A 25,076-nucleotide genomic window follows, 5' to 3' on the forward strand; every position below is an offset into this window, starting at 1 on the left:
TGGCTCTAGAGATCTCTGTCCAGTTTCTCAGTATTCCTCCGTGATAGAATTAATCAGTCCAGAGATACAGGATAATTCTCTTATATCAGCAGTTATAGATCCTACTCACAGAAGACACGCTGACAGGTGCCTTCGCCCACATGGGTGCTTCCTTTGATGAAGAGTGCATCTTGAGTCTTTGACCTCAGGTCCCTGCATCAATGACCACTTGCTTTGAAATTCGTATTTGTAGGCTAAAGTCCTTAGGCCCTTCTTTAGCATTCACAAGATTTCTTTGATAAGTAAGGTTTCAGAGTAACAGCCGTGTTAGTCTGTATTCGCAAAAAGAAAAGGAGTACTTGTGGCACCTTAGAGACTAACCAGTTTATTTGAGCATAAGCTTTCGTGATGCATCCGATGAAGTGAGCTGTAGCTCACGAAAGCTTATGCTCAAATAAATTGGTTAGTCTCTAAGGTGCCACAAGTACTCCTTTTCTTTTTGATAAGTAATTCAGTTAGTGATGTACATTATGCAATTGTCTACCATTACGTTACTATAGAAATAGATAAGTGAGAGCAATTCAGGTAACATGCATTGGTTTTCAGGAAGTTTACACATCAGGTAAATTTTCTTCTTAATACTAACACAAACCTCTGATATAGGGTTAATTAAGTACAGGATATAGATAGATGAAAACAATACAATCAACATCTCTATTGATTTCTGTTAGCATACGAGTGAATTACTTTGAACGCATACTAATGCTTAATACTACTTTGATCTTCACAAACAAGTGAATTGACCTTTTGCTTTGATCTGAGCTGGTCTGTCTGCATCCCAGCCCGTTGAACTGTACCTTAGTGTTTCATGACCACATCTGTCATTGGTTATGATTTCAGTGAGCACTTACTAAGTGAAAGGAAGGAAAAAGGTATTGGTTGCTGGAGTGAGCTGAACGCATGCATACTAACAGCTCCTAGAGTCTTGCAGATAGTCATAACGGTTAACGCTGGCAAGAGAGATCCATGGTAAGCTGAGCAAAAAGATAGTTCAGGATAGCAGATCTCAGCTCAGGTATACGTAAAAATGATATGTTTGTTGAACACTGCTTGTGACAAACACTCTGCTCAACATCCCATCTTGGGAATCAAGGAACAGATCATCAGACAGACTGCAGTAGTCATGTTTTCAAGTCTTTACAAGTGTCTTTGAAAATAATTTAATGTTACGATGTTGTTTACAAAATGTATTTGAAATATTGAGTAAAAAAGATCTAAGTATTAGTAGGTTAGAAAAGTGGTGCTGGTATTGTTATTACTATAAAATGTGGTTTGAATGGTTTGAAACAGGAAAATGTATCTATAATTTCCCTCCTCGTTTGTGGAAAGCTCAGAGATGGATATTATTCAAGCTTTCCGAAAAAAATTCACCTTTGGTCAGAGGCCAGGCGTAAAAAATTTCAGTGCACAATGTGAATATATTATACAATTACAAGCAAATGAAAAAGGATTATGTTTAATGCAACTCAGGTGAATAAGTTAATAGCAATACTTCTATGTTACTGTACATTTTCAAAATACTGTACAGACATTAAATAATTGTAATTGATATACTTCAGCCATTAACAATACTTACAGAGGAACAAAAAAATTCCAAAAGAATATTGGTTACTATACATCCTGCCTGGAAGTGACCATGTTAATTCATGTTTTCCTCTCTAAAGTATTTTTTATTTGTTTTAGGATTTTTGCTGTTTAAAGATTATTGTATGAATGAAATTGATGAAGCTGTCCCTCAGCTGAAATTTTATGAAGAGGTAAGAAACTTTTTATCTTCTATTGGTGTTCTATGTTATAAGCTTAATTTCTGGCTTGCCAGGAACAAGTGTATTTGTGTTTGGGGATGGGCTTGGTAGGAAGAGCATATGGGTGGCACTGGATGGGGGGTAGAATGGAGGAAAAGGGGGATGTATTATGATATGCAAAGTTCTGGTACATTTCAGTCTCCTTAAGTAGATTAATGATTCATAAGAAATGGTGATAAGTAACATTTGGATCTTACAACGCTAGCTTTTTAAACATATATAAGAGGCTTTTTAAAATAGAATGTTAGATCAAAGTATTTAATTGGTTTTTTTGTACAGTTTTCAAATCATATATGCTTGTAAGGAGATTACGATGATTTCTTTGGTATCACATTGATAATGATCACACATTTAAACAGTAAAAAATGGAATGCTGAAAGGAGAAATTATTTTGCTGGCTTATGTTCCAGCTGTGCTGTTATTTGGTATAACTGTAACATATTGAGACTAAGTCTTTTTATTAAGCTGCTTGTGTTTCTGTAACAGTGGATTAATAAAACACTTAAAGAAGTGCAGTTGTAATAGATACCTTCGCTTGAAGACACGTTGAGTTTATTTGGTCTTTGGTTTTGTAATGCCACTGGGGCGTGCAGGCTTTTGGCTGATGAAAACGATAATGTAAGAAAAAACATATTGACTGAATCTTAACCATATGGCGTTTATCAGATCGATGCACCCAAAGAAGGTTTCAAAAATACCAATAGGCTGATGGAGGAGCGAGGGGGAAGAATCATGATTTATGATTGGAATAGTGTAGATACATGAATGCCTTTTTCCCTTGAGTGTATGGTGAAGTTACTGTATGTACCGTAGTGAAGCGAAATATTTCCAGCTATTTCTGGATGCTGTGACTCTTGCTAAAGCTGAAACTGAAAGCAAGCTGCAGGCTGGACTGTTAGGCCTGTCAGGCCTGTAGGTTTTTTTTTTATTCTTTACAAATTGATTAAAATTTTTTTTTTAAGAGCAACCTTCAGTGTACTTCTTTTAAAATTGCATTTAGGGGCTGTATTCTTCCTGCAGATGTGCACGTGCAATCTCCATAGACATCACTGAATTGCATATCTTGCACATCACCGAGTTGCATACCTAGTTGCATATCTTATTATTTAGTATTTATTTGACAGTAGACTCAGGGGTACCAATCAGGACCTGACCTCATTGTGCCAGCTGTTGTTTGTGTATATACATATGAAGACTGATACAGTCCCTACATTTTAGTACGTTTCTAATATAAGAAGACAAGTGGTGCATACAGGTTTATAGAGAGATGTATACAATTTAATATACATTTACATTATTTTTGTTATTATAAAAACGCAAAGTAAGAGTCCGCTAATTGGTTGAGATCTAGAGGACGGGCTGATATGGAATATCCTGAATATCACCATTTGTCTTCAAGAAACTTCACCTGGATTAGGCAAGATAGGTATGTAACATTGCTTTAGAATGAGGACTCTGTGTTTTTTTTTAACTTGAATTTTATTATATTTTCCTGCTTCTTTTCTGCAAAGTTTAATCAGTAACTCAGAAATCAGAAAATAAAAAGACAAGAAAGTTAAAATGAAGACTGCCTCAGTTCAGACCCATTCAGCAAAGAGTTGGCTGAAAAATGTGGACTTGCACAGTTCTCAGAAGTTAAAAAATGTGGGCTTGACAAGCTTGCTATTCATAGATTCTAAGGCCAGAAGGGACCAATGTGATCATCTAGTCTGACCTCCTGTATAACATAGGCCAGAGAACTTCCAAAAATAATTCCTGGAGCAGATCTTTTAGAAAAACAGCCAATCTTGATTTTAAAAATTGTCGATGATGGAGAACCCACCACGACCCTCAGTAAATTGTTCCAATAGGTAATTACTCTCACCCTTAAAAATTTACACCTTATTTCCGGTTTGAATTTGTCTAATTATAACTACCAGCCATTAGATCATACCTTCCCCTGCTAGATTGAAGAGCCTATTATTAAATGTTTGTTCCCCATGAAGGTACTTATAGACTATAATCAAATCACCCCTTAACACTTCTTTGTTAAGTTAAATAGATTGAGCTCCTTGACTTTATCACTATAAGGTATGTTTTCTATTCTTTTAATCATTCTTGTGGCTCTTCTCTGGACACTGTCCAATTTATCAACATCCTTCTTGAATTGTGGGCACCAGAATGGAACACAGTATTCCAGCAGCGGTCACAGCAGTACCAATGGCAGAGGTAAAATAACCTCTTTACTCCTACTCAAGATTCCCCTATTTGTGCATCTCACAATTGCATTAGGTCTTTTGGCCACAGTGTCACACTGTGGGATCAAGTTCTACCATCAGGGATTCTGCCTCCAGTCTTCAGAAATGCACATTTAGAGACTGTCAGCAAAAACACTTCAGTTTATATCCATTATCATAATGGTGTACATAGAAAAATAATATCTAAGATAGTCAAGACCCAAATAATATAGATCTTTATATGTGCAGATTAAAGCCAACACCTTGAAATGCACTTGGAAGAGTACTGAGAGCCAGTGTTGGATCTATTGTATTGATGGCGCACAAGTGCAGTACGTGCATGTCATCTCGCTCTGCTGGGTTCTACACAAACTGAAGCTTCCTAGTAGTTTTAAAGAGTAGTCTTAAGAAGAATACATGGTGTTGAATCAGTGTAGTGGTGACAATTGCATAATGGATTCTGCAACAATGAAAGGTAATTAACTGCAGATGAGAGATAAACTACCACAATTTTGCAGAGCATGGAAATTCAAGATCAGCTGAGGGCACTGTGTACAGAATGTTAAAATCTGTGGCAAAAATGGTTGCTGCATCTTCCTGGCCTGAAGCATTCTATATGGCAGAATAAAAAGTCTTTTCAGTTGCTAGTGGAGCTGAATTAAGAGCTTGACTCAAGAATTAAGTGTGACTGCTTGTAGCTCGCTGCATTAACGTGACTGCGTTTTGGTTTTGTAGTTGTTCTGATCCAATTATAAAATAATTATAGTCAATTTAAAAGGCATTTGAATTTGGAGCCATAAAACAGGGTCCAAATGTATTCCCCAGAATGCCAACCAACTTGACATGGAGTGAAACACCAACAGAGAAAGCAGTCACATCTACAGTCAGCTTCTGTAAATAATATTCTGTGCCAACCGCATTAACTCTGTCTTGTCTAGACTGTTTTTCAGCCAGTATGTTTTTGCTTCACCATTGCATGATTTAGACAGGGACATGGATTAGCAAACTGCACCATCTTGCACTTGTGAAAAAGATGATGTAAAGTTGAGTTTTATCCATGTATTGTTCACACTGCAGCTCCAAATGATTCAAACTTCCCTGGCAGCCTCTTATATGCAGAACAGAAGGGGCAACAAAGTATAATCCTCTAGGACTTTGCATAAGAGGGACCTTAGAGTGATGAATAATTACCTACTATCATCTTCTGAGACTTCTTATAAAAGAATAAACAGAACTATTGCAGAACAGTCCCATCAATTTGTGACAGATCCTGCAGGTGGGTAAGCAGCACCTCATGAGTAATGTTATCAAAGACTGCTGATAGATTTAATAAGGTCAGGTGTTTTCCATTGCCAGGAGGAGATAGATGACTAGGGCTACTAATACAGCCTCTGTACCAAAACCAGACATAAAGTTAGAGTACTAGGGATCTGGTATATCAGAAGAATCCAGATGAAGCTGGTATTTTCCTTCCATGACCGCCTCAAAAGAGAACGGTCAAAATAGGATAATAACTGGCAAAGTCATTAATGTCAAGTGATGGCTTCTTCCTAAGCTGCTGTTGGTCTAAAGATAAAGTCTTAGAACTCCAAAATTGCTAATTTGAGTTAAGAAATTTTATTCACTGTAAAGAGGAATACTGAATACATTTTTCTATCATTTCCATTTGTTTATACATTTAAGAAATTACTGTAGTAACTAATCAAAATAGCAGTTTGTATAGAGATTATTTAGAAACATGAGTTAGTTCATGTCACTTCTTTATCTTTGAAACAATTTGAAGTTGCACTTTAAGGGTTAGTAAAACATTGCCTAAAAATATTTTAAAAGTGTTGTTACATATTTTTAGAAAAGTCCCCTTTAGATATTTAAAAAAGAGACTTGCTGTATTTCTTACAGTAAAGTATTATGTTTGAAAGCTTTGAAATTTTTATATATTTGATTTACTTACCACATTTTCCAGGTAGAATAATTTGAATAAATTGTTACATAAAAATTATCCTTAGATGTAAAAAGGCCCCATGCTGAAGGGATCTAGTATGTTACTGCAACGTGAGTCACGATCATGCATTTATCTAGATGAGTGATTCATCCAGATCTGTCAAAAATCATTTTTTTAGATGCTCAGTAACTTAAGCATTCTAATTTCAGCATTTGAAAAGATATATTGTCAGATCGTATTTCTGAAGGTGAGCTGTGGTATTTGTCTGCCAGGGGATTATCATATATGAGTCATTAGTACCACCATATTTATGGGACAGTACAGTAACTCAAGAGGGAGCTATTACTACTATATGTCAGTTATAAGATAAACCATGACAGTTTGTGAGTTCTGCTCACCATCATGTTTCTTTTGGTTCTGTGTAGTAGTGTTCTGTTAAATAAACCTGTAAAATTAGCTGAATTTGTATGCCATACATGATCTGATATTAATAAGTGTCTCATATCGTCTTGCTTGTCTACAATAGAATCAGGGTATTCTTGATGACACATTCTCATTTCCCTAGATTGAAAGAAAGGAGGTAGTTGGTCCAGCACTGTTGAATTGGTTTACCATTTGTGACTCAGTGTGGCCTTTATTCTTAGACAGTTGCTGCAGAGAGACTAATGTCGGCCAGTAATAAGAGTTGACAGTGTTTGTGCTACACTTTCCCAAATCCTTCAAGGTTCTGATTCAACCTTAGAACATGTTAAAAAACTCTAAAGTGGTTATAAAAGTTTATTATCATGCACAGGTTTAGGAGGAAAGCTCTTCAGAGCTCCCATCACAAGAACATATTCTTCATCTGTAGCCAGACAGCCAGCCCCCCCCTCTCAGACCAGCATTGCTGGAAACACAGGAGGAAGCAGGAACAGGGCACTTAACATATATTCCAGCACAGCCTTTGAAGCTGTGAAAGCACAGGTGTGCTGCTACAATGTGCCTCTGGGAACAGATACAACGATTAAGCTCACAGCAGGCAGAGGCCCTGTGACAGACATGGCTGTTAGCCCCTACTAAATAGCGTGATGCACACACACCAACATCCTAGTTGGGAAAATATTTACCCTGATAAAAGAAATGTCCAGTCGTCGACACTTATTGTTTCTCTCCTTTGCAAGTGTAAACTACTCTTGCAAAAGCTGGCGTCACCCCGACAGACCAGCCTCAATTTGGCATAAGAAAGGAGAAAGAGAATAAAGGAGTACAGAGGTATAAGTAGGGGACCTACAGCACCATGATTTTTGAGTGCTTTCACTATCTATCTGCTGGTCAGATAAGTGACAGCCTCCCAAGGCTTCTGCAGCTAAGAGGGTCCCTACGCCTTGTCCCTTATTCGTCTTTCCGCGGAATTGAGTGACCGATCCTGGCTTGGCACCGCTGGAATCGAGAGATGCAAGGAGGGTAAGAAGCACCCACACCTGATCTCCTATCTTTAGTGTACACATATTTTGAAATAGAGCTCTATACTTTGTTTTCTTTCTTTGGGATTGTGGCTTCAGTTTTGTAACTTGTTTGTGTGTGTAACATCTCTACATTTAAATAAGTAGGTACTAGCAATTTTGTAACCACATGATTAGAATCTAGCTTAATAAATTTTTGGTAACCATTTATGCATAAGCCTGACTTGTTTTCTCTGGTTTACTGTAAAGCAGCCAACACAATTAAAGAACCTCAGCCGTTTTGGCTCTAAAGCCTGGCCATTAGGTGAGAGTACTAAGAGCCTAGCGTTGAGTTGTGCCGCCTCCACGGGGCAAACTCTTGGGGCACCTGTCAGTCAATCCTGGCTGCCCGCTGCGAAGGAGCTCTGAGCTCTAGCAGTTAAAGTCACGGGTGTGGAGAGGCTCTTAGTGCTGCCATTGGGGCACCTGTCAGTCAGTATTGACTGCCCGCTGCGAAGGAGCTCTGAGCTCTAGCAGTTAAAGTCACGGGTGGTTAGGACCTTGGGGCATCCGTCAGCCTAGCCCGGGCTGCCCGCCGCGAAGGGACAGTGCGTCCTAGCGGTTAAAGTCACGGATGGTATAAACGGGCATAGCTGGCACCTCACCAAACATCCTTGGCCGTCGGCTAACATCATCTAACAAGGATTTATTCCAACAAGCTATTTGAATTTTATCCCCTTGAAGAGTGTGTGGTGGTCAGTCTGTGTAGATGGAGTACAGCAAATTCTCCTTGAATTTTGCAACGCTTCTGTGAAGAGCATGGGAATTACAGTAACTCCTCACTTAACTTTGTAGTTATTTTTCTGAAAAATGCTACTTTAATTCTTATGGGGAAATTGGATTCGCTTAGCATCATTTAGCTTAACATAAATAGGGGGGGTTAGGTTCCAGGGAAATTTTTTTTACCAGACAAAAGACTATATTTTATATATATATATACGCACACAGAGTATAAGTTTTAAACAAACAATTTAATACTGTACACAGCAATGATGATTGTTAAGCTTGGTTGAGGTGGTGAAGTCAGAGGGTGGGATATTTCCCAGGGAATGCCTTACTACTAAATGATGAACTAGTACTCGGCTGAGCCCTCAAGGGTTAACACATTGTTGTTAATGTAGCCTCACACTCTACAAGGCAGCAGGAATGGAGAGAGGGAAGACAGAATGGCAGACAGAGACACACACCCTGTGTGTGAGAGAGAGAGATGCGCATTGCCCCTTTAAGTATACTAACCCCACTTTAAGTACATTGCCTTTTAAGTAGATCAGCAAATTGAGACAGCAGCTGCTGCGAGCAAGCTCCCTGTGTCCTGAGCCCTCTTGTAACACCCCCGCCCCATCTCTATGGAGATGGCGTAAGCAGGGGGCAGGAGTATGGGGGAGGGGGACACTGACATTAGCACTCTTCTTTCCCCCACCCCTGCACAGCAATCAGGAGGCTCCCAGGAGCAGCTCCAAGGCAGAGGGCAGGAGCAGCACATGGCAGTGCGGGGAGGGACAGCTGAACTGCCGGCAGTTGATAGCCTGGGAAGCGGGGAGCTGATAGCGGGGCTGCCAGTCGACCCTGGTTCCAAGCTCCCACCAGCTAGCTCCAATGGGCTGCTCTTTCTGCAAGCAGTGGGCAAAGCAGGCAGCTGCCAAACAATGTTATAAGAAAGAATTGCACAACTTTAAACAAGCATGTTCTCTAATTGATCAGCAATGTAACAACGAAACAACTTTAACTGGGATGATTTTAAGTGAGGAGTTACTGTATCTGTATTAATTGTTGTTGTTATATTTCTGTATCTGTGTATTTAGCTTTAGTGTTTGCTTTGTGGGCTAAAAGATAAGTAAAGGGTAAATCCTACAGGAATTCCCGAACAATTTGTAGATGGAATTCAATTGCTTGGTGCTCAAAATGACAATCCCAGAAATGCACCGTTTAAAGTTATCCTCCAGAGAAATGCATAAGCCAGTTTGGTCAGTTTCAGGAACGCTACTCAAAATCCCAGGACATCTTCAAGCAGGAACTATGAACAAAGGGACTTTGGAATGAATAAAAAGAAAACCTGTGACTTGAGAGATACAGAATGGAACATCAGAATGTCTGAGAGGCAGCAGTTGCAGGGGCAACCTGTTTCACCTAGCCCAGTTCTTGGTGGGCCTGGGTTAAGTGAAACCTTCTTAAACTCTCAAGGAAAGTCTAGGCTTAGGTAAGACTATGTGTTTAGGCTTTTCTTATTTTTAACCCTGTACTCTAATTGCTATGTGCCTTTGGATTAATAGTATGTTTGTGTCACTTTAATCAGTCTCTAGTCACAAGCTCCAAATACAGTTAGACCTGTGTCATTATAACAGTTGATAAAAAAGGGGAATGTGGCCAGAGACCCATTTTAAGCATAGGATGAATTGTGAAATTCCACCCTGAGAAAAAGATGGTTACTTGTAGGGGTGCACTTGAGAGGGACTGCAAAGGGGTCTAAATTGCTGCTTGCCCTGTAACCATGACAACTTCAAAAAGAAAAATGTGTTCTGAAATGGAGGCAAAACATACCGTTTTATGTCCTTCAATTTAAAATCTCCTGAACTACTTGCTTTCTCTTAAGTCTAGATGTGCTTTTCCACTTGTTAAAGTGGTGATCACGGATCCTTGTTTTTTTTTTTTTTCCACCTGCATGAAATATTTTTCCAGAATCTGGTCCATGTGTTCTCTCCAAGTGGAGACTCACCAACACCAGCCTGTCCAATGTTTGTCTCAATGACAGATGTGTGACTGGGCACTACATCATCTGTGCAGCCTTTACTTTGTGGGTCTGGAAGCCATAGTGCTCTGTTCCTTCTTGAAGAGGCTTTGAAAAGGGCCAGGTTGAGTCTCAGCCCTGGAATGCTTTGATTTTCTTGATTCACAAGTTGATGGGTGGATTTAGTGCAAATCCTCATACTCAGTGTTTCATTTGGATCCTGGTTCTTCACAGAATGAAGTGGAGGAGGTTGAGTAGATCAAAACACAAGCCGTCCCTTGGGGATATTAAACTATCTCTTTCTTTTCCTCCTTCTCCATGCCCTAGTAGGAGTCTCTTGCCAGTAATACTCCCATTGAATGATTTACATTGATTAAACTCTTCTTCAGAGCAGAATGGATCTGAGGTCTTTCGGGGTTGGCCTCGCTGTCATGAGACGAAGTTCCTAACAGAACCTATATCTTGTGCCTCCTCTCTGGCTTTCTTACTGCTTGGTAGAGCTAAACCTATTTGTAAGTCTCCATGGTTATTTGTTGCCCTCACCTAGATTTATCCTTATATATTGTCTCTTCTGTGAGAGTGCTCAAGTGGATATTCCCAAATTTGTTATGATCTAGTCTGTTCCTGTAGCACAGAATGAGCATTAAGACTATCTGCCATGTCTAAAGCAGTTTTTAGACCTTGTTGAGGCAATCATCTCCTCTCTTTATGCAGCACTAATGCTGCTTACTCACTAAACAAAAGTTGTAGAAATTGCAATGAATTTGTAAACCAGTCATTCTTATATTTTCGTACAATAGTCTCAAATATCTTAATCTAAATTCTGTTGTTCTAACTACAGATTTAATGTATTTAATTGAATTATAAACACTATGCTGGAAGCAAGTTAACTTAAATTTCCATTGCAACTTTTGGTGTAGTGCTCTATAGTAAACAAGACCAAAATCAAGATCCCTCTGTGAAGGGGCCACTAGAAATTCCTGAAATAGGTCATTTTTTCCAGCAGATATCTATAATACAGTATCTCTTCTTAAGAGAACTTCAGTGCAGTAGCCTCTTTGTCATATAAAGTTGTTTTCCACACTCAATATTTTGAAAAGCTGATGTAAACACAGAAGTTTTTTTTCCATGGTAACTGATTAGAAGTTCATATAACTGATTCAGCTGAGTCCATTGAGAGGCCTGAATGCTGCCTCAAACCTTAATATTAAAGTGCTACTGCTAAGGCCTACAGCATAAAAAAAGATGCTCATTTGGCTTCCAGGCTACTGGTTCTACTTTATGCATATGCTCCAAATACATTTCAGAAAGTGGGGATCAGCATTCATCATTGTAGGAGAACCAGGATTGGTGCTCTCACTGGGTGGAGGACAAAAAAGGCCTCCTCAAAAAGGTTCAGTCAGATAGATACATACTCCTCTGCCTGTCCTACCCCAGCCGCCAAGTCCATCAATTCCTTGATCTTTTTCACACAATTTACAGCCCAGCTAATGCTTTAGGAAGGCGTGTGCATATGTTCTTAATCCAGAACTTCTCAGATTTTCAAACAAAATTCTTCATACCCCATTTTAAGCACCACAGTCTGCAAACAAATTGGTTACTCCTGTCAAGAGTTACAGGGGGATAGAAAATCTCTTCTTGGGTTGGAATCCAGAAGTCATCCTTAACTATAGAATTGCAACGAGCACCTCCACAAACTTGTCCTGGGAAAGAGATGAAGGGAAATAAGGTGTCTACCACAGTGAAGAATCTTTCTTTCCTCAGACAGTGTAAAGATTTAGAAATAGGTTCAATTGACTGATTCCTTTTTTTTTTCCCCCATGTTACAGATAAAAGACTATGAAAAACTGGATTCTGAGGAGGAACGTCTTAGCAGAAGTCGGCAGATTTATGACACATACATAATGAAAGAGCTGCTGTCTTGCTCACATGTATGTATGCTGCAGTTTCACTCTATTATTATAATATTTTAATGTTTCCTTTGACTTTAAATTCTGTAAAATATTTAATAATGGAAGGACAGTGAGTAGATGAAAGTCTGACAGGGAATTACACAAAACGCTGCTCAAAGTGTGACAATAGCAATCTATTATGATAGCAGTGTCTACTAACTCGGTTGTCACTCTTTGTAAAGCATAGCCTTATTTGAAAGAGTGGATAATCTACAATAATGACATGATTTGAGCCAGAGATAAATTTATCCTGTTATGTAAGACTTTGAATCTGCAAGTGCTTATGCCCATGCTTCGCTTTACACATAATTCTGTTGAAGGGAATGGGACTACTCGTGCCTGAAGGTGAGCATGTACACCTGCAGGATTGGGATGTAAGTGTACATTTTTCTTAAAACGGGGAATACAAAGAAGCAGTTGGTGGTTTCATGTGTTCTGTGTTCCTGTGCCTTGCAGTTACTTGATGGATGGTCTCCATCATGCATGGCATGATCTGGGACCTTGGTTTTGTTTTTTTTTGGCTTGGAAATAGGGATGGGCATAACTTTCAAAGTGTTTTGCAACAGGATGCTTAATGGACACTAAGTTACATTCATTTTGAAGTTTGTGTATTTTTCATATAAGCAACATTCCTTTTTAGTTAAAAACTGCTATTGTGACCTCAATAATTAAGAACCTAAATATCTCTTTTCCAGCTGTTTGTCTAAAATCTTACTTTTTATTTTTCCGAAGCCATTCTCAAAGAAAGCTGTAGATCATGTACAAACTCACCTTGCCAAGAAACAAGTGCCACCAAGTCTTTTTCAGGTGAGATGAAAGCACTTGGAGTGTCTGGTTTATTTAATTATTTGAACGTAAGCAATTTCAGGAAACTTCCCTTATATACATATTATAATTACAGTTATGACAGGAATTTTATACTGTATTTCAGAAGTCAATTTAAAAAAATGATACAGAGAAAGATTTCTGTATATAATAATCAGAGAATGTTTCTAATTTCATTCTCTTGTTAAAGATAATAAAAATGGTAGATTAGTCTTCTTTAGCCAGAAGAGTCTTTGAGTACATTTTTGAAAAGATTACTAACTGCTCTATAACTTTACTGGCTGAAGGGTTCTAATATTAACATTTTATTCCTGTTTTCCTCCAAAATCATATGGAAAACTTCTTAGAAGGAACAGTTATTACAGATAGCTTTTTTTTGGTGAGATCAGTGGTTTTTATGCCTATGGTTGAGGAGTATCCCAGCAGACTAGCAGTGTTTGAAAGAAATCCTCATCCCTTGGCGGCTTGTGGCAGCAGGAGAGAGTCACGTTGGCCAGTTGGTGTTTGGGCATGAGGTCAATCCATCTCCCCACCTGTGACTGTTGATCTGCAAGGTGCTGAGAGCTCTGGCCCCAGTCCAGGAAAGCATTTAAGCAGGCTCGTGGGTGTAAGCATATGAGTAGGGAATGGGAATACATAAGGGTATTAAAGTTAAGCATGTGCCAAGTGTTTTTCTGGTTTGGGGTCAGAGTGCTCAGCACCTTGCATGACTTAGCCCTTAGTTTCTCTCACTGAGGGCTTCTTAGATAACTGTGAAACTTTCATTCAAAATAGAAGAAATTCAATTAAAAATATGTACCCAGTTTCAGTTAACCGCTTGGTAGTGTTGGTTTTTCACACATTGTCCTAGAAATTCAGGTCACAGTCCACTCGGATCTATGCTTTCATATGCTGGTTCCAAGTGCATTCTAGGTAACCCAATTAGCAGAGTGTGAGGAATTTCACATAGACGCTGTAAGTGAAAGTGAGCTACAGTTGCTTTGCCAACCACTGGTAAATTACATTTTTTAAATATAGTTTACAATAAATCCCTTTTACATCAGGACCTTATGCTTCCTTTCAACATAAATCAGGTCATGAAGTACAGAATTCAACTGAATGTTTCAGAAATATAAAAGCATAGCAATGCAGATACCTTTCTGTTTAGTGGGTCCTTCCTTTTGCCTCTAGCTAACTATATTATATAGCACCATATTTTTGAGGTATAAGAGTACATGGCTGGAGTTAGCAATATTGCCGTTTCACATGAGGGTTTTAGGTGCTGGTGCCAATTTATAGTTCTTTCATTATTCTAAATACAGTGGGAAATTACATTCTGAAAAAGGCTACTTGTCCTCTACAGAAATTAGAGTACTTTTCTCTAAAATTCTATAAATGTTGTAGGATTTTAGAATTATAGGATTTCTGTGTCCACAAATTTAGCGCCAAAGTAAATAATGGCTTTTGGTTTATTGGTTTTGAAAAGTGCACCTTTAATGTTTTTTATTTATTCAAACAAATTGAAGGTGAAATAGGTATTTCTATATTATTACAGTTCTAACACAAACTGACCTAACCCAGGACATTCCAATTAAAGTTAGATAACATAATTAGACAAATTAATTTTTGCTTTAATGCTGAATGTCCTGGCTTTTTGTTAATATGAACCTATGCGATATGGCAGTGACTGCAGGTTTAAATTAATTTGCTGTACTTTTATAGTAATTGCATTTATTGCAGCATTTAAAGTACTGTTATATTAAACCTGCTTGATGGTCTTACTGTATCAGTGAATTATCTTTGATGTTAGAACCAGAGAGACTGACAAAGTGGTATCTGTATTGTCTACGTTGGATCTCATGTAGTCACTGGTAATTGAGTTGGGATTTGAAATCATTGCACACTATGTCAAACCAAGTAATGGTGCTCCTCTTTCAAATAGGCCACTTGTGAATTAAAGCTGCTGGTAGCAAGGTAGAGGAAATAAAGGAGAGGGAAGAGAGAAGCTCTAATAAGGAAAGATTATCTTGGTGTTCCTGTGCTGACTGCTCTTTGAGTTTCACAGCCTTCACCATAAATTCTAAACTTTGTTATTTAATTTAAATAAATGAGAAGCAGTGTTCTCAGCCTGATCATTCTGGTGATTAATCCATAAAGTTTCCATGCTCATTTCCTGTTGTTGGTCCATGGGCAAAGACTGAAAAATTCTCTCCAATCCCTCCCAGGAAGATGCTAAAGCCTCTAATTCAGAAGAGCCCTTGAGCAAATGCTTATCTTCAGATGCTTAAAGTCAAGGCAATGCTGAATTTCGTTGCTGGATCAGACCATAAGCCAGGAAAGTCACCACAACGTATTGCAGTAACTTAGGGCCCCCTTTCTTTGGGCATTCAGGATGCTGGAGCCTAAACATGTAATTTATTTTCACTGGACAGTGTTGCATGTTCAGTTTATCATACACTGAAAAGTTAAATAACATTTTGTATCTTTTTTTAGCCATACATAGAAGAAATTTGTGATAGTCTCCGAGGAAAAATATTTCAAAAATTTATGGAAAGGTATGAATCTATATACTATATGAACTACTGAGTAATCTCCTGCAGTTAGACTGGTCCCTTGAGTATTATTGCAAAATAAGGGTAGAATTGTTTAGTTAATAGTGTATTATCAGCAAGCTTTTCCAAAGAACTAGCCTTGATACATGTATCATGTTAAATATCAGGATATCCCAGTATTGTATGTAGTGTAGTTGTGACTGAACTTGTAAGGATGTTCAGATCACACAATTAGTGGACCACTCCACTGCACCACGTAACAGTAATAATGGACTTCTTACAGTCTGATCTTTTAAAAGTCTGAAAGTCTCTAACTCCATTCATCTGGGTGATACTCTTACAAGTAAACTACAATTTTATGGGGGTGAGCTATACAGCAATTCTAGTGTGTAGCCCAAACGGTTTACAACTAAACAGTAACTGTAAGGAAATGTAAGGTGGCAAAACCAGTTAATCTTACACATCTGAATAATGCTATTGACCTTAATGAGACTACTGGTGGGAGTAAAGTGCACAGATTTGGCCCCTAACCTACTGCTGACAAATGATATATCAGATTATGTAGCCAACATAATGTACTCATAAGATCAATTTTTCCTACCCTGAAAATAAACATTTTATAACTGATATAGCAGCAGAAGACAATTATCCTGTAACAACATTCAATAGTATTGACATCTTCTTTATTTCAGGATAAAATAGGTTTACATTATTCCTTGGTGTATATTAAGGTTAATTCAATTTGAAGTTACATTGCATACTTTCTGATTTAATTATCTTGCTTGTGATACAGTTGAAATATTTTTTTTAATTTCCTGAAAAATTGACTGTTAGAAACAGGGTCTAAAGGAAATTATGTAAATAAATATGGATGCATTCGTAACTGAAGAGAGAAAATAATCAGATATATTTTATAACTTGTTATTAAACAAAACATATTGAGAGTGAGTTGCTAAGAAACATGCCAAATTAAAACAAGCATAAAAGATGGCTAATCAGTGAATTTTTTAAATGGCAATTTTAATCTTCATAAATTACCTTGTGCTAAATTTAATTTTCAAAACTAGAGTTCTTGGCATTTTTCACAATACTTTCTGTAATTCTATTGGATAACCTTTTAACTTAACTTTAAAATTTTTTTTTTCACAGTGACAAGTTTACTAGATTTTGTCAATGGAAAAATGTAGAACTAAATATTCATGTAAGTAATTACATTTATATTGTCAAAAGCCGATGTAGGAAAGAAAATGTTAGATTTTAAAGAATACTTTTCCTTAAAAGACGTTATTAAGAAGAACAATGAGTATTATTCTAATATGCTGTTCTATTCTTTGATGTACATAACCTCCCAGCACCATTAATGATTCCTCCCTGGCTACCTTCTCTGCCTGTCATGACTTAAAAGCCTTGTGGTTTTGAAATAGGTAGTTACAGGAAACAGATTGTTTGAGCACTACTTTTTGGCAGGAGACGCCAACCCAAGTACTATTCTGTCTCCCTCTGTTTTTTCCCTTCAAAACTCAGACCTACTTGCCTCCATTTGGTATATTCTTGGCCTCATCCCTTAGTCCTAAAGTGTTTTACTCCCACAATTTCTTTGTCTGCAAGGCAACGTTGCTCATGAAAGCTGCTGTCTTGGTTTCATATCCATTGAAATCCTCAGCCAGGCCTTCATGTCCTGTCATCTTGGCTACTGTAAATACCTTCTCTATGACCTCCCCAGATTCTAGTGCTTGCAGACATAGGGGAGCATAAACAATTAAGGGCTTGTCTACACTAGCCACTGGATCGGCGGGCAACGATCATTCCAGCAGGGGTCAATTTATCACGTCTAGTATAGACGCGATAAATCGACCACTAAGCACTCTCCCGTCGACTCCGGTACTGCACCAGAATGAGGAGCGCAAGCGGAGTCGACAGGAGAGTGTCAGCCCTTGACTTACCACAGTGAAGACACCACGGTAAGTAGATCTAAGTACGTCGACTTCAGCTACTCTATTCACGTAGCTGAAGTTGCGTATCTTAGATCGACCCTGTGCGGTAGTGTAGACAAGCCCTAAGAGAGCAACTTTCTGAAAACAGGTAGTGAAACCATAAAACTAAAAAATAAAGAACAAATATCCACTTTAATACATTGATGTCAAATTAATTTAGAGATTGTAAAGGGTAAAGGTTCTGGGCATTGGAAAATGAAATTTGTGTGTTTTGAATTCACAGCTGACCATGAATGACTTTAGTGTACATAGAATAATTGGGCGAGGGGGATTCGGTGAAGTATATGGTTGCAGAAAAGCGGACACTGGAAAAATGTAAGTTCTATACTGTGTTTTAATGATAAATATAAACTCTAAAGTATATAAGGAAAAAAACTCTGAATTTTTTACAAAATCTCCACAGAGCGGAATGATCAGCTTAGATTGTATCATGAAATTGTGTAATAGAGTTTTGTCCTAAGGTCCAGTCAGTTGAAGAAGAGTTTGAATTTATGGAGTGGCTTAAAGTCTCATTGGAAGTTTGATCCTCCAAAATGCTGGACACTCAGGCCCCAGTCTTGCAAAACAATTAAGCATATTCTTACTGAAAACACTTGTATAGTCCCTCTGAAGTCACAGGAGATTTCTCATGTGCTTAAAGTGAAGGGTGTACTTGAGTACTTTGCTGGCTCAGGGCCTGGAGTGCTCAGCGCATTTCAGGATTAAGCCCTGGGATAGAGATGTGTGGGCAGTTTAAGAATACAGTGTCCTAAGTCTATATAATTAAAACTATTTACACTCCCAAGAAGGGGTTTTGAAGGAAAAAACGGCAGCAGTGGTTGCTTCTAGTTGACAGTTGGTGCTCCATTGTTAGAATTGCAGCTAAAACACATCTCTGGGTTCAAGTTCCCAAATCAAACCCTTTGCTTTCTCTGGCATTGCCACTCACACACAACTCCTAATTGCTGCATAGAGAACCCCTGGTTATTAGGCACAATTCTTCCATCACATGGTCAGCTTTAATTTTCTGGACATAGCATGGGTTTTCCACATGGTTCGGTCTACCTACTCTCCTACCCATTTGAACCCAGGGATCTTTCTTTGATAATTCCACATAGCATTTCTGATGCCTGAGGTGTCGAGTGTTCGTGGTTCCCATTGGGTTTAGTGGGAATAGTGAGTGCCCAATACCTTTTAGATCCTGACTCTGAGCTATTAACAAGTGAAGGGTCCCCTGAAATGACTTTCATGTTTAATCTTTCAGCGGCGACTTTCACCTCAAGTATTTATTTCAATAATACTATTAATATCTTCATTCCTGTTGCAGTACTTTTATGCACATATTGATTTATTCTTTTTTAGTTTGAGATTTATAAAATGAGCCTGCCATGTAGTCTGTAGGCCAGGCACAGAAATGTAAATGATATCCATCTCTTTTGGACAAAAGCCACACTAAATAGGCTTCCACCTCAGAGATAGAGTTAGCACATTTGCCCAGTCGCTTTCTCTGAAGAAGCCTGAATGCCTAAACTAAGGAACTCAGAACCAATAAGGGAAGCAAAAGATGTCCCTCCCCTTCCTTTCCCTCCCACCAGTTTCCATGAAGCGCAGAGGCAGAAGAATAGAGAAAGGTAATGGGGATAGGAGCAGAAAAGTCAGCCAAACTTTTCCATACCTGAAGTAAAGCTTTAGGTTAGGTTCATCTTTTGGGTAGAGGTTTGGGTTAGTTCTTACTTTATCCAAACCTGTTCACCCATCCCTAATCTAAATCCCATTCACTCTAGATGGCTGCCTCTGCTGCACTTATCTGTCTGCAAGGACTTTGAGAAGCCATCCCGCCAAGGTAAATGCCATTGGTGTTCCACTAACCCAGAAACAGACAACTGAGGCTGCTCCCAAAGTAGCTCCTCCAAGAGCAGTGTAAACAGAAGCCAACTTAGTCTTAAAAGCAGCATATCTCAGAAGAGAACATAGTGGTGCTATGTCAGAATGACGAAGTGAGGTATTTGACATCAACTAGCCTTATATGACCCCAGATCATTTGCCCAGGTCAGTAGCCCCAAGGGACAATTAAGGGCTAATGTTAAAAAGGCTGTGTTAAAAGTAATTTTAAAACTTCCTAACGTAGCACAGAAACCAAGGACAAGAGCATCTGTGGTAAACACACATTCCTGGCTTAGAAATGTAAAATGTGTGCGTGCTCCATACACATGACCCAGCTTTGCTGGTGTTGTCTGGAGTACCGATGGTATGTGGTGGGTTGCAAAGCAGGGCTGCTTTGAGGCCTTCTGTCTACACAGAGCACGCACACTCTGGATTGTTGTTAAACATGTACATTATCCTGTAACTTGATATGGCACTTCTATAAAGAATATTTTTAAATGACACACTCCTGGCTTGTGCTGAGAATTCTGGAGGAGCACTGAAGGGTGAGGGAGGCGGAGGGGCAGGGCAGTGACACTGTGCTTAATGGAACTCATTTCTGGTAAAAGATGCAACATATGATCTCCTGGCACTTACTGACAGAGGCTGACAGACATATGGAGGAAAAGGTTCAGGATCCTGTTCATGCCTTTGGTCCAGTTGACCATGTTTCTTTGGAGACACGGAACACTGCTGGATGTGCTAGCCGGACCCCTTTGTACTTGGAGAATTAGGGTCACCATTGTGCCTTGGTCATCTGGGATGGGGAGAAGGGGGATTTGGAATGAAAGGGCTCCCTACTTCTTCCCCCACTCTCTCTCAGCACACCTGAGCTGGATAAGCTAGAATCTAGTCTTATATATATCTATAGTGAACCCACTTTTCAGAGATACCAGGTTTGCACAACCCTTGGGCATACAGGAGCTCCAGGCACATCAGGAGCTTTAGTTTATTACAAGAGCTGCCTAAGTGTGTTGGTAATTGCTGAGTTGACTGGGTGAGCGTTTCTACAGATGAACATCCTGAGCCTTTTACCTGTAGTGCCACTGACAATGTGCTTAGCCCCAGTTTAAGCCAATTTTTAGCAGATTGCTCTCCGATTCATAGACTTGTTGGGATCCATGTCATTGTGCTCTTGTTCTTCATTAAAACATTAAACACTCATGTTCCATGTCTAAAAACGCCATACAGTCATGATATATTGTTGGAGAAGATAGACACAAAAGCCTTCTCTTGTATCTCCGGCCATCTGTTGTGTAGTAGAAAACAAACCATTTTCCTTTTTTTAAAAAATGTCCGAACCTAGCAGGCCTCTTCTGGGTAGAGGTGAAAGCACGGATTCATATGGAATCAGAATAGGGTCCATGTAAACATTCCTGTTAACTCATACTCCAAATCCTGGTCTGTGGATATTGAAAAATGGACTCCAGCTATCTTTATCTAACCTGTGTTTTTCTGATTCCCTGATCACTCTGGTGTCTGGATGCTGGCCACCTTAGACTTTGTTATTTAGGTATCCTAGGAAAACCTCTCTACTAGGAGATTGAGAATAATGTTTCAATGCTAGGAAGATGTTGGAGTTGTTCTCTATGGGTATGTTTACAGTGCATTCTGACATACTTGCTGTAGCTTTAGCCATGCTAGCATTGCCAAAAATAGCATTGTAGATATGGTGGCACAGGCTTCTGTGCAGGCCGTACAAGCATGTACCTACTCGCAGTGTTAGTCTGCTCTGATGCACGCACCTCCTCATTGATGCTGCTATTTTTATTCATGCTAGCCTGGGTAAAGTTAGCCTGGGCATGTTTATCCAAGCTGCAATCTCACCTTGGATTTCAGTACAGACGTACCATCTGTCTAGATGCTATTTCGAGATTTCTGATATAGATGCAAGTCTTTAAAGACTCTGCTCAATATACTGTAAATATATATATCTATTCTATATAGATGGCATGGATTGTTGGTGAAAAATATTGAGGGTGGGAGACCTTTTCCAATATGCTTTTCTGAATTATTAATATTTTCAGGTATGCAATGAAATGTTTAGATAAGAAGAGGATCAAGATGAAGCAAGGAGAAACATTAGCCTTAAATGAAAGAATTATGCTGTCGCTAGTCAGTACTGGAGTAAGTATCCTGGAATTTTTTCTCCATCTTTTACAATTATTTTTTGCAGGTAGTATCTAAAATACTGTGTAGAATACATATTCCATTAATTCATTCATGTGTGGTGTAGGGGAAGTCAAAGCAGACCAAAGGATAATGGTGTTAAGTGCCCCAAGGCCAAAAACAAAAAAAACCCCGAAACCAAACAAAAATTAAATAATGATGATACCACCTACTTCTTACATAGTGCTTTTGATCAATAGTTCTCAAAGTGCCTAACAATCTTTAATGTACTGATCCTCGCAACACATTAAATTAGCTTGTCCAATTTTTCTGTTATTGCTTACTTCTGTTGATTTGGTCCTTTGGTCCTAGGAGTAGAATTAACTGCCAAGTTTACATAGAAAAGTTGTCTATGTGATATTTAGATCAGTTTTAAACAAAAAACGTCACAAACTTTGTTTATAAAAGGAAGCATTTCTGGTATTTATTCTACAATTCTGGAGTCTCACAGATCCTTTCACATAGGGAAACTTGAGTTATGTAGAAGAGACGTTCAAATGGAATCCACAGAGTGAATGTTGCCCCAAGTGATTATAAAACAGACTTCGAAATGGTAGAACCTCCAGAGTACAATAACCTCATTATATAAAGCCTAAAATCAGCTCTTGTCACCATGGTTACAGGGGATGTTGATAGAAAGGTTAATTTTGCTCATGATGATTACTCTGTTCAAATGAGATTCACAGTTTACAGCTCAGTGTAAGCACATTCTCCTACCCAGCCCAGTTACAAAATGAAAGGGATTGCATATAATTTTGTTACAGACGTATTGGCTAATGTGCGTCTGTGCTATCAGAATTATTACTGCTGCTGCTTGGTAGATAGTAAAGAACTCCAAAACAAATACAGTAAAATCTCTGTTATCCGGCGCTTTATCAACTGGAAAGCTCTATTAACCAGCATTTCTGTTATCTCCCAATACAAATCTTCAATCTAGTAACTGGGACTAGTATACTGCCCAGGAGGTTGATCAATTGCACATTCTGCACTGTGCTTTTATGCAAAACAAGCAGAAGACAAGTAAGCAAACTGCTTTCAGGGATTTATTCAAAAAAGCAGCTTCCAGGGTGTGTCATAAGGTCATTACAGATTCAGCCCAATCTCCTACACCTTCTACATCTACAGTGATAATTGATGTTGATAATAATGACCCTCAGGCACTGCAAGATCCTGAAGTGCCTTCTGAATCATCAAAGAAAGATTAAATTATGTTCAGTACAATTTTAGTGTTAAGTTTGTTTTTAGTGATCTGGATGTTCACCCTGTGCTGCGCATAGTGATATGTAATGTCATAAGATAACCTACTATATAGAAAACTTTACCTGTATACACTGAAGTGCTTCAAAAAACTAACCACTCCACAGTGCAGTGCTGCTATGGATTGGTGAGGACCTGTGTGCTATTGTATACTTTATTTATTTTATTGTATTCTAATTCTTTGAAAATTGGTATTCCACTGGTAAGTATAACTCTTAGTTAATGGGAATTTTTGATTATCTGGGACCCCCCATTCACTCAACATGCTGGATAACAAAGCTTTTACTGTCAAAAGAATTTGCTGTATTCTCAAAGAGAAGATGTTCTGTATCTCAGTGAGATTACATACATTTGATTTTTGTCTCTGCATTCTCAGAAATGTTTAAAGATCATTCATTTCTTGCTGAACCTTGTTAGTGTGACATGTTCAATGGTAATTTTTCTTTTAAATACACACCCACCATCCTCACCAATGCTCTGTGCCTGTGAACCATGTGGTAGCTGGGCTATCAGCCATGGAATCTACTCATGTAACAGAGCATCAGCATGGCCTGCCTCCACACCAGCAGCTTGAATGGACTTCTCATTGTTTCCCTCTCGTCTCTGCAGCCTGTGGTGGTGATTCGGTGGGGTGGAGCATGTATATCTGTCAGTGATACTCCCTTTCTCTCCACATGCCTTCATTCCACCTGTCCTATATATTTATTCCTGCTCCTGTTTTTCTTCCTCACCCTGAGTCTTGAGAGAACCCAAGGAACTGCCCCCACAAACAGGGCTGCTCACATCAAGGAAATTTACAAGATGCAAAATGGGTCTCTAGTTTAGGAAGTACAGCTTGCTCCCGGGCACCTGATTTTGAGGTATTGTTTGGCTGAGAGAGAGAGAGAGAGTGCCATCAAATTGCCCTATAAGCACAAGGCAAAACCAGTGATAGATACTGCTGAGAGGCACAGTCTACTTCAGGCAGACTTGTTCTCCCTCTTCCACTAGAGCGATAGATTTGCCCCCTGAGGAACACAAGGAGCATTAGCCTCCATAAGCCCTCTTCCTCTGCAGGCCATGTAATGCCTGCACATACTTTCCAGCCACACAAGGTGTGTCTACACTGCAATTGAAGACACATGGCTGGCCTGGACCAGCTGACCCGGTCTTGTGGGACTCGGGTTGCGGTGCTGTGTAATTGCGGGATAGATGTTTGGGCTGGAGCCTGGGTTCTAGGACCCTGTGAGGTGGGAGGATTCCAGAGCTTGGGCTGCAGCCTGAGCCTGAACATCAACACCACAAATAAACAAACACTTAGTCTGAGCCCCTTGAGCCTGTGTCAGCTGGCACGGGCTGCCACGGGTTTTCAGCTGCAATGCAGACATGCCCACAGTTCCACTGGCATGGCTCAGACTGTTCCACCAGATGCCTTGAAGGCTACGTCGACGGTTAGAGCTGAGGGTGTGATTCCCAGCTTGAGCAGACCTACTTGCACTAGCTCTCATTGTGCTAAGAATAGGAGTGTAACTTCAGTAGCACAGGGTAGCCGTCCTGTGGTTTCCAGGCAACGTGGCACTTGGGAACAAATGCAAAAAAGAGAAAATCGATACGGTTCAAGGGGGGGAGCCCTAAAAAGCAAAAACCGCTTCTTGTCATCCTTCTCTCTGCTGTCTTCTTCTGTAGAAGTGCAAGAGCTCCTGATCATATCACCTTGAAAAATCTGACCTGGTTGTTGGGGGAGATGTTCTTTTCTGAATATTTTGGTTTGGTAGCTAAAAACACAATTTCTTCCTAGGATTTGAGTCAGAAGCCTAATGCCTGGACTAAAGGGCTGGGTCTCCCTCTGAACCTAGCTCAAGGAGATGTTCTCAGGGCAGAGTGGAACTCCCAGCATTGGATCAGAGGCGCATAGATGAGCCATGTGTTTTTACACGTTCCAGAAGGCCAACTATATCTTGTCCAAAATAGATGCAGCTGTTGCAGCAGAGGCCAAGGCATCAGCCAGTAAAGAACACTTGGCTAGGAAGATTTTATATTTCACGTTGAATATCTCCATACAGATTTTTGGCACCCTTCAGTGTTCCTCTCTGTACCCTTCATTTTAGTAAAAAGAAAAGGAGTACTTGTGGCACCTTAGAGACTAACCAATTTATTTGAGCATGAGCTTTCGTGAGCTACATGAGCTGTAGCTCACGAAAGCTCATGCTCAAATAAATTGGTTAGTCTCTAAGGTGCCACAAGTACTCCTTTTCTTTT

At 39.3% G+C, this 25,076-nt stretch overlaps 1 protein-coding gene across 4 annotated transcripts in view; it reads left to right on the forward strand.

The window, feature by feature from the left end:
* Positions 1-25,076, forward strand: part of GRK3 (G protein-coupled receptor kinase 3) — a 121,703-nt gene that overhangs the window by 55,528 nt on the left and 41,099 nt on the right. For all 4 annotated transcript variants that reach the window (XM_048821761.2, XM_048821764.2, XM_048821762.2 and 1 more), the window contains 7 exons: positions 1,723-1,796; positions 12,038-12,139; positions 12,893-12,967; positions 15,458-15,519; positions 16,666-16,717; positions 17,734-17,825; positions 21,440-21,539. In XM_048821761.2, the coding sequence (XP_048677718.1) occupies positions 1,723-1,796; positions 12,038-12,139; positions 12,893-12,967; positions 15,458-15,519; positions 16,666-16,717; positions 17,734-17,825; positions 21,440-21,539 (557 nt within the window). The remainder of the gene's footprint in view (positions 1-1,722; positions 1,797-12,037; positions 12,140-12,892; positions 12,968-15,457; positions 15,520-16,665; positions 16,718-17,733; positions 17,826-21,439; positions 21,540-25,076) is intronic.

The sequence above is a fragment of the Caretta caretta genome, chromosome 15, assembly GCF_965140235.1.
Source record: "Caretta caretta isolate rCarCar2 chromosome 15, rCarCar1.hap1, whole genome shotgun sequence".
NCBI classification, from domain to species: Eukaryota; Metazoa; Chordata; order Testudines; family Cheloniidae; genus Caretta; species Caretta caretta.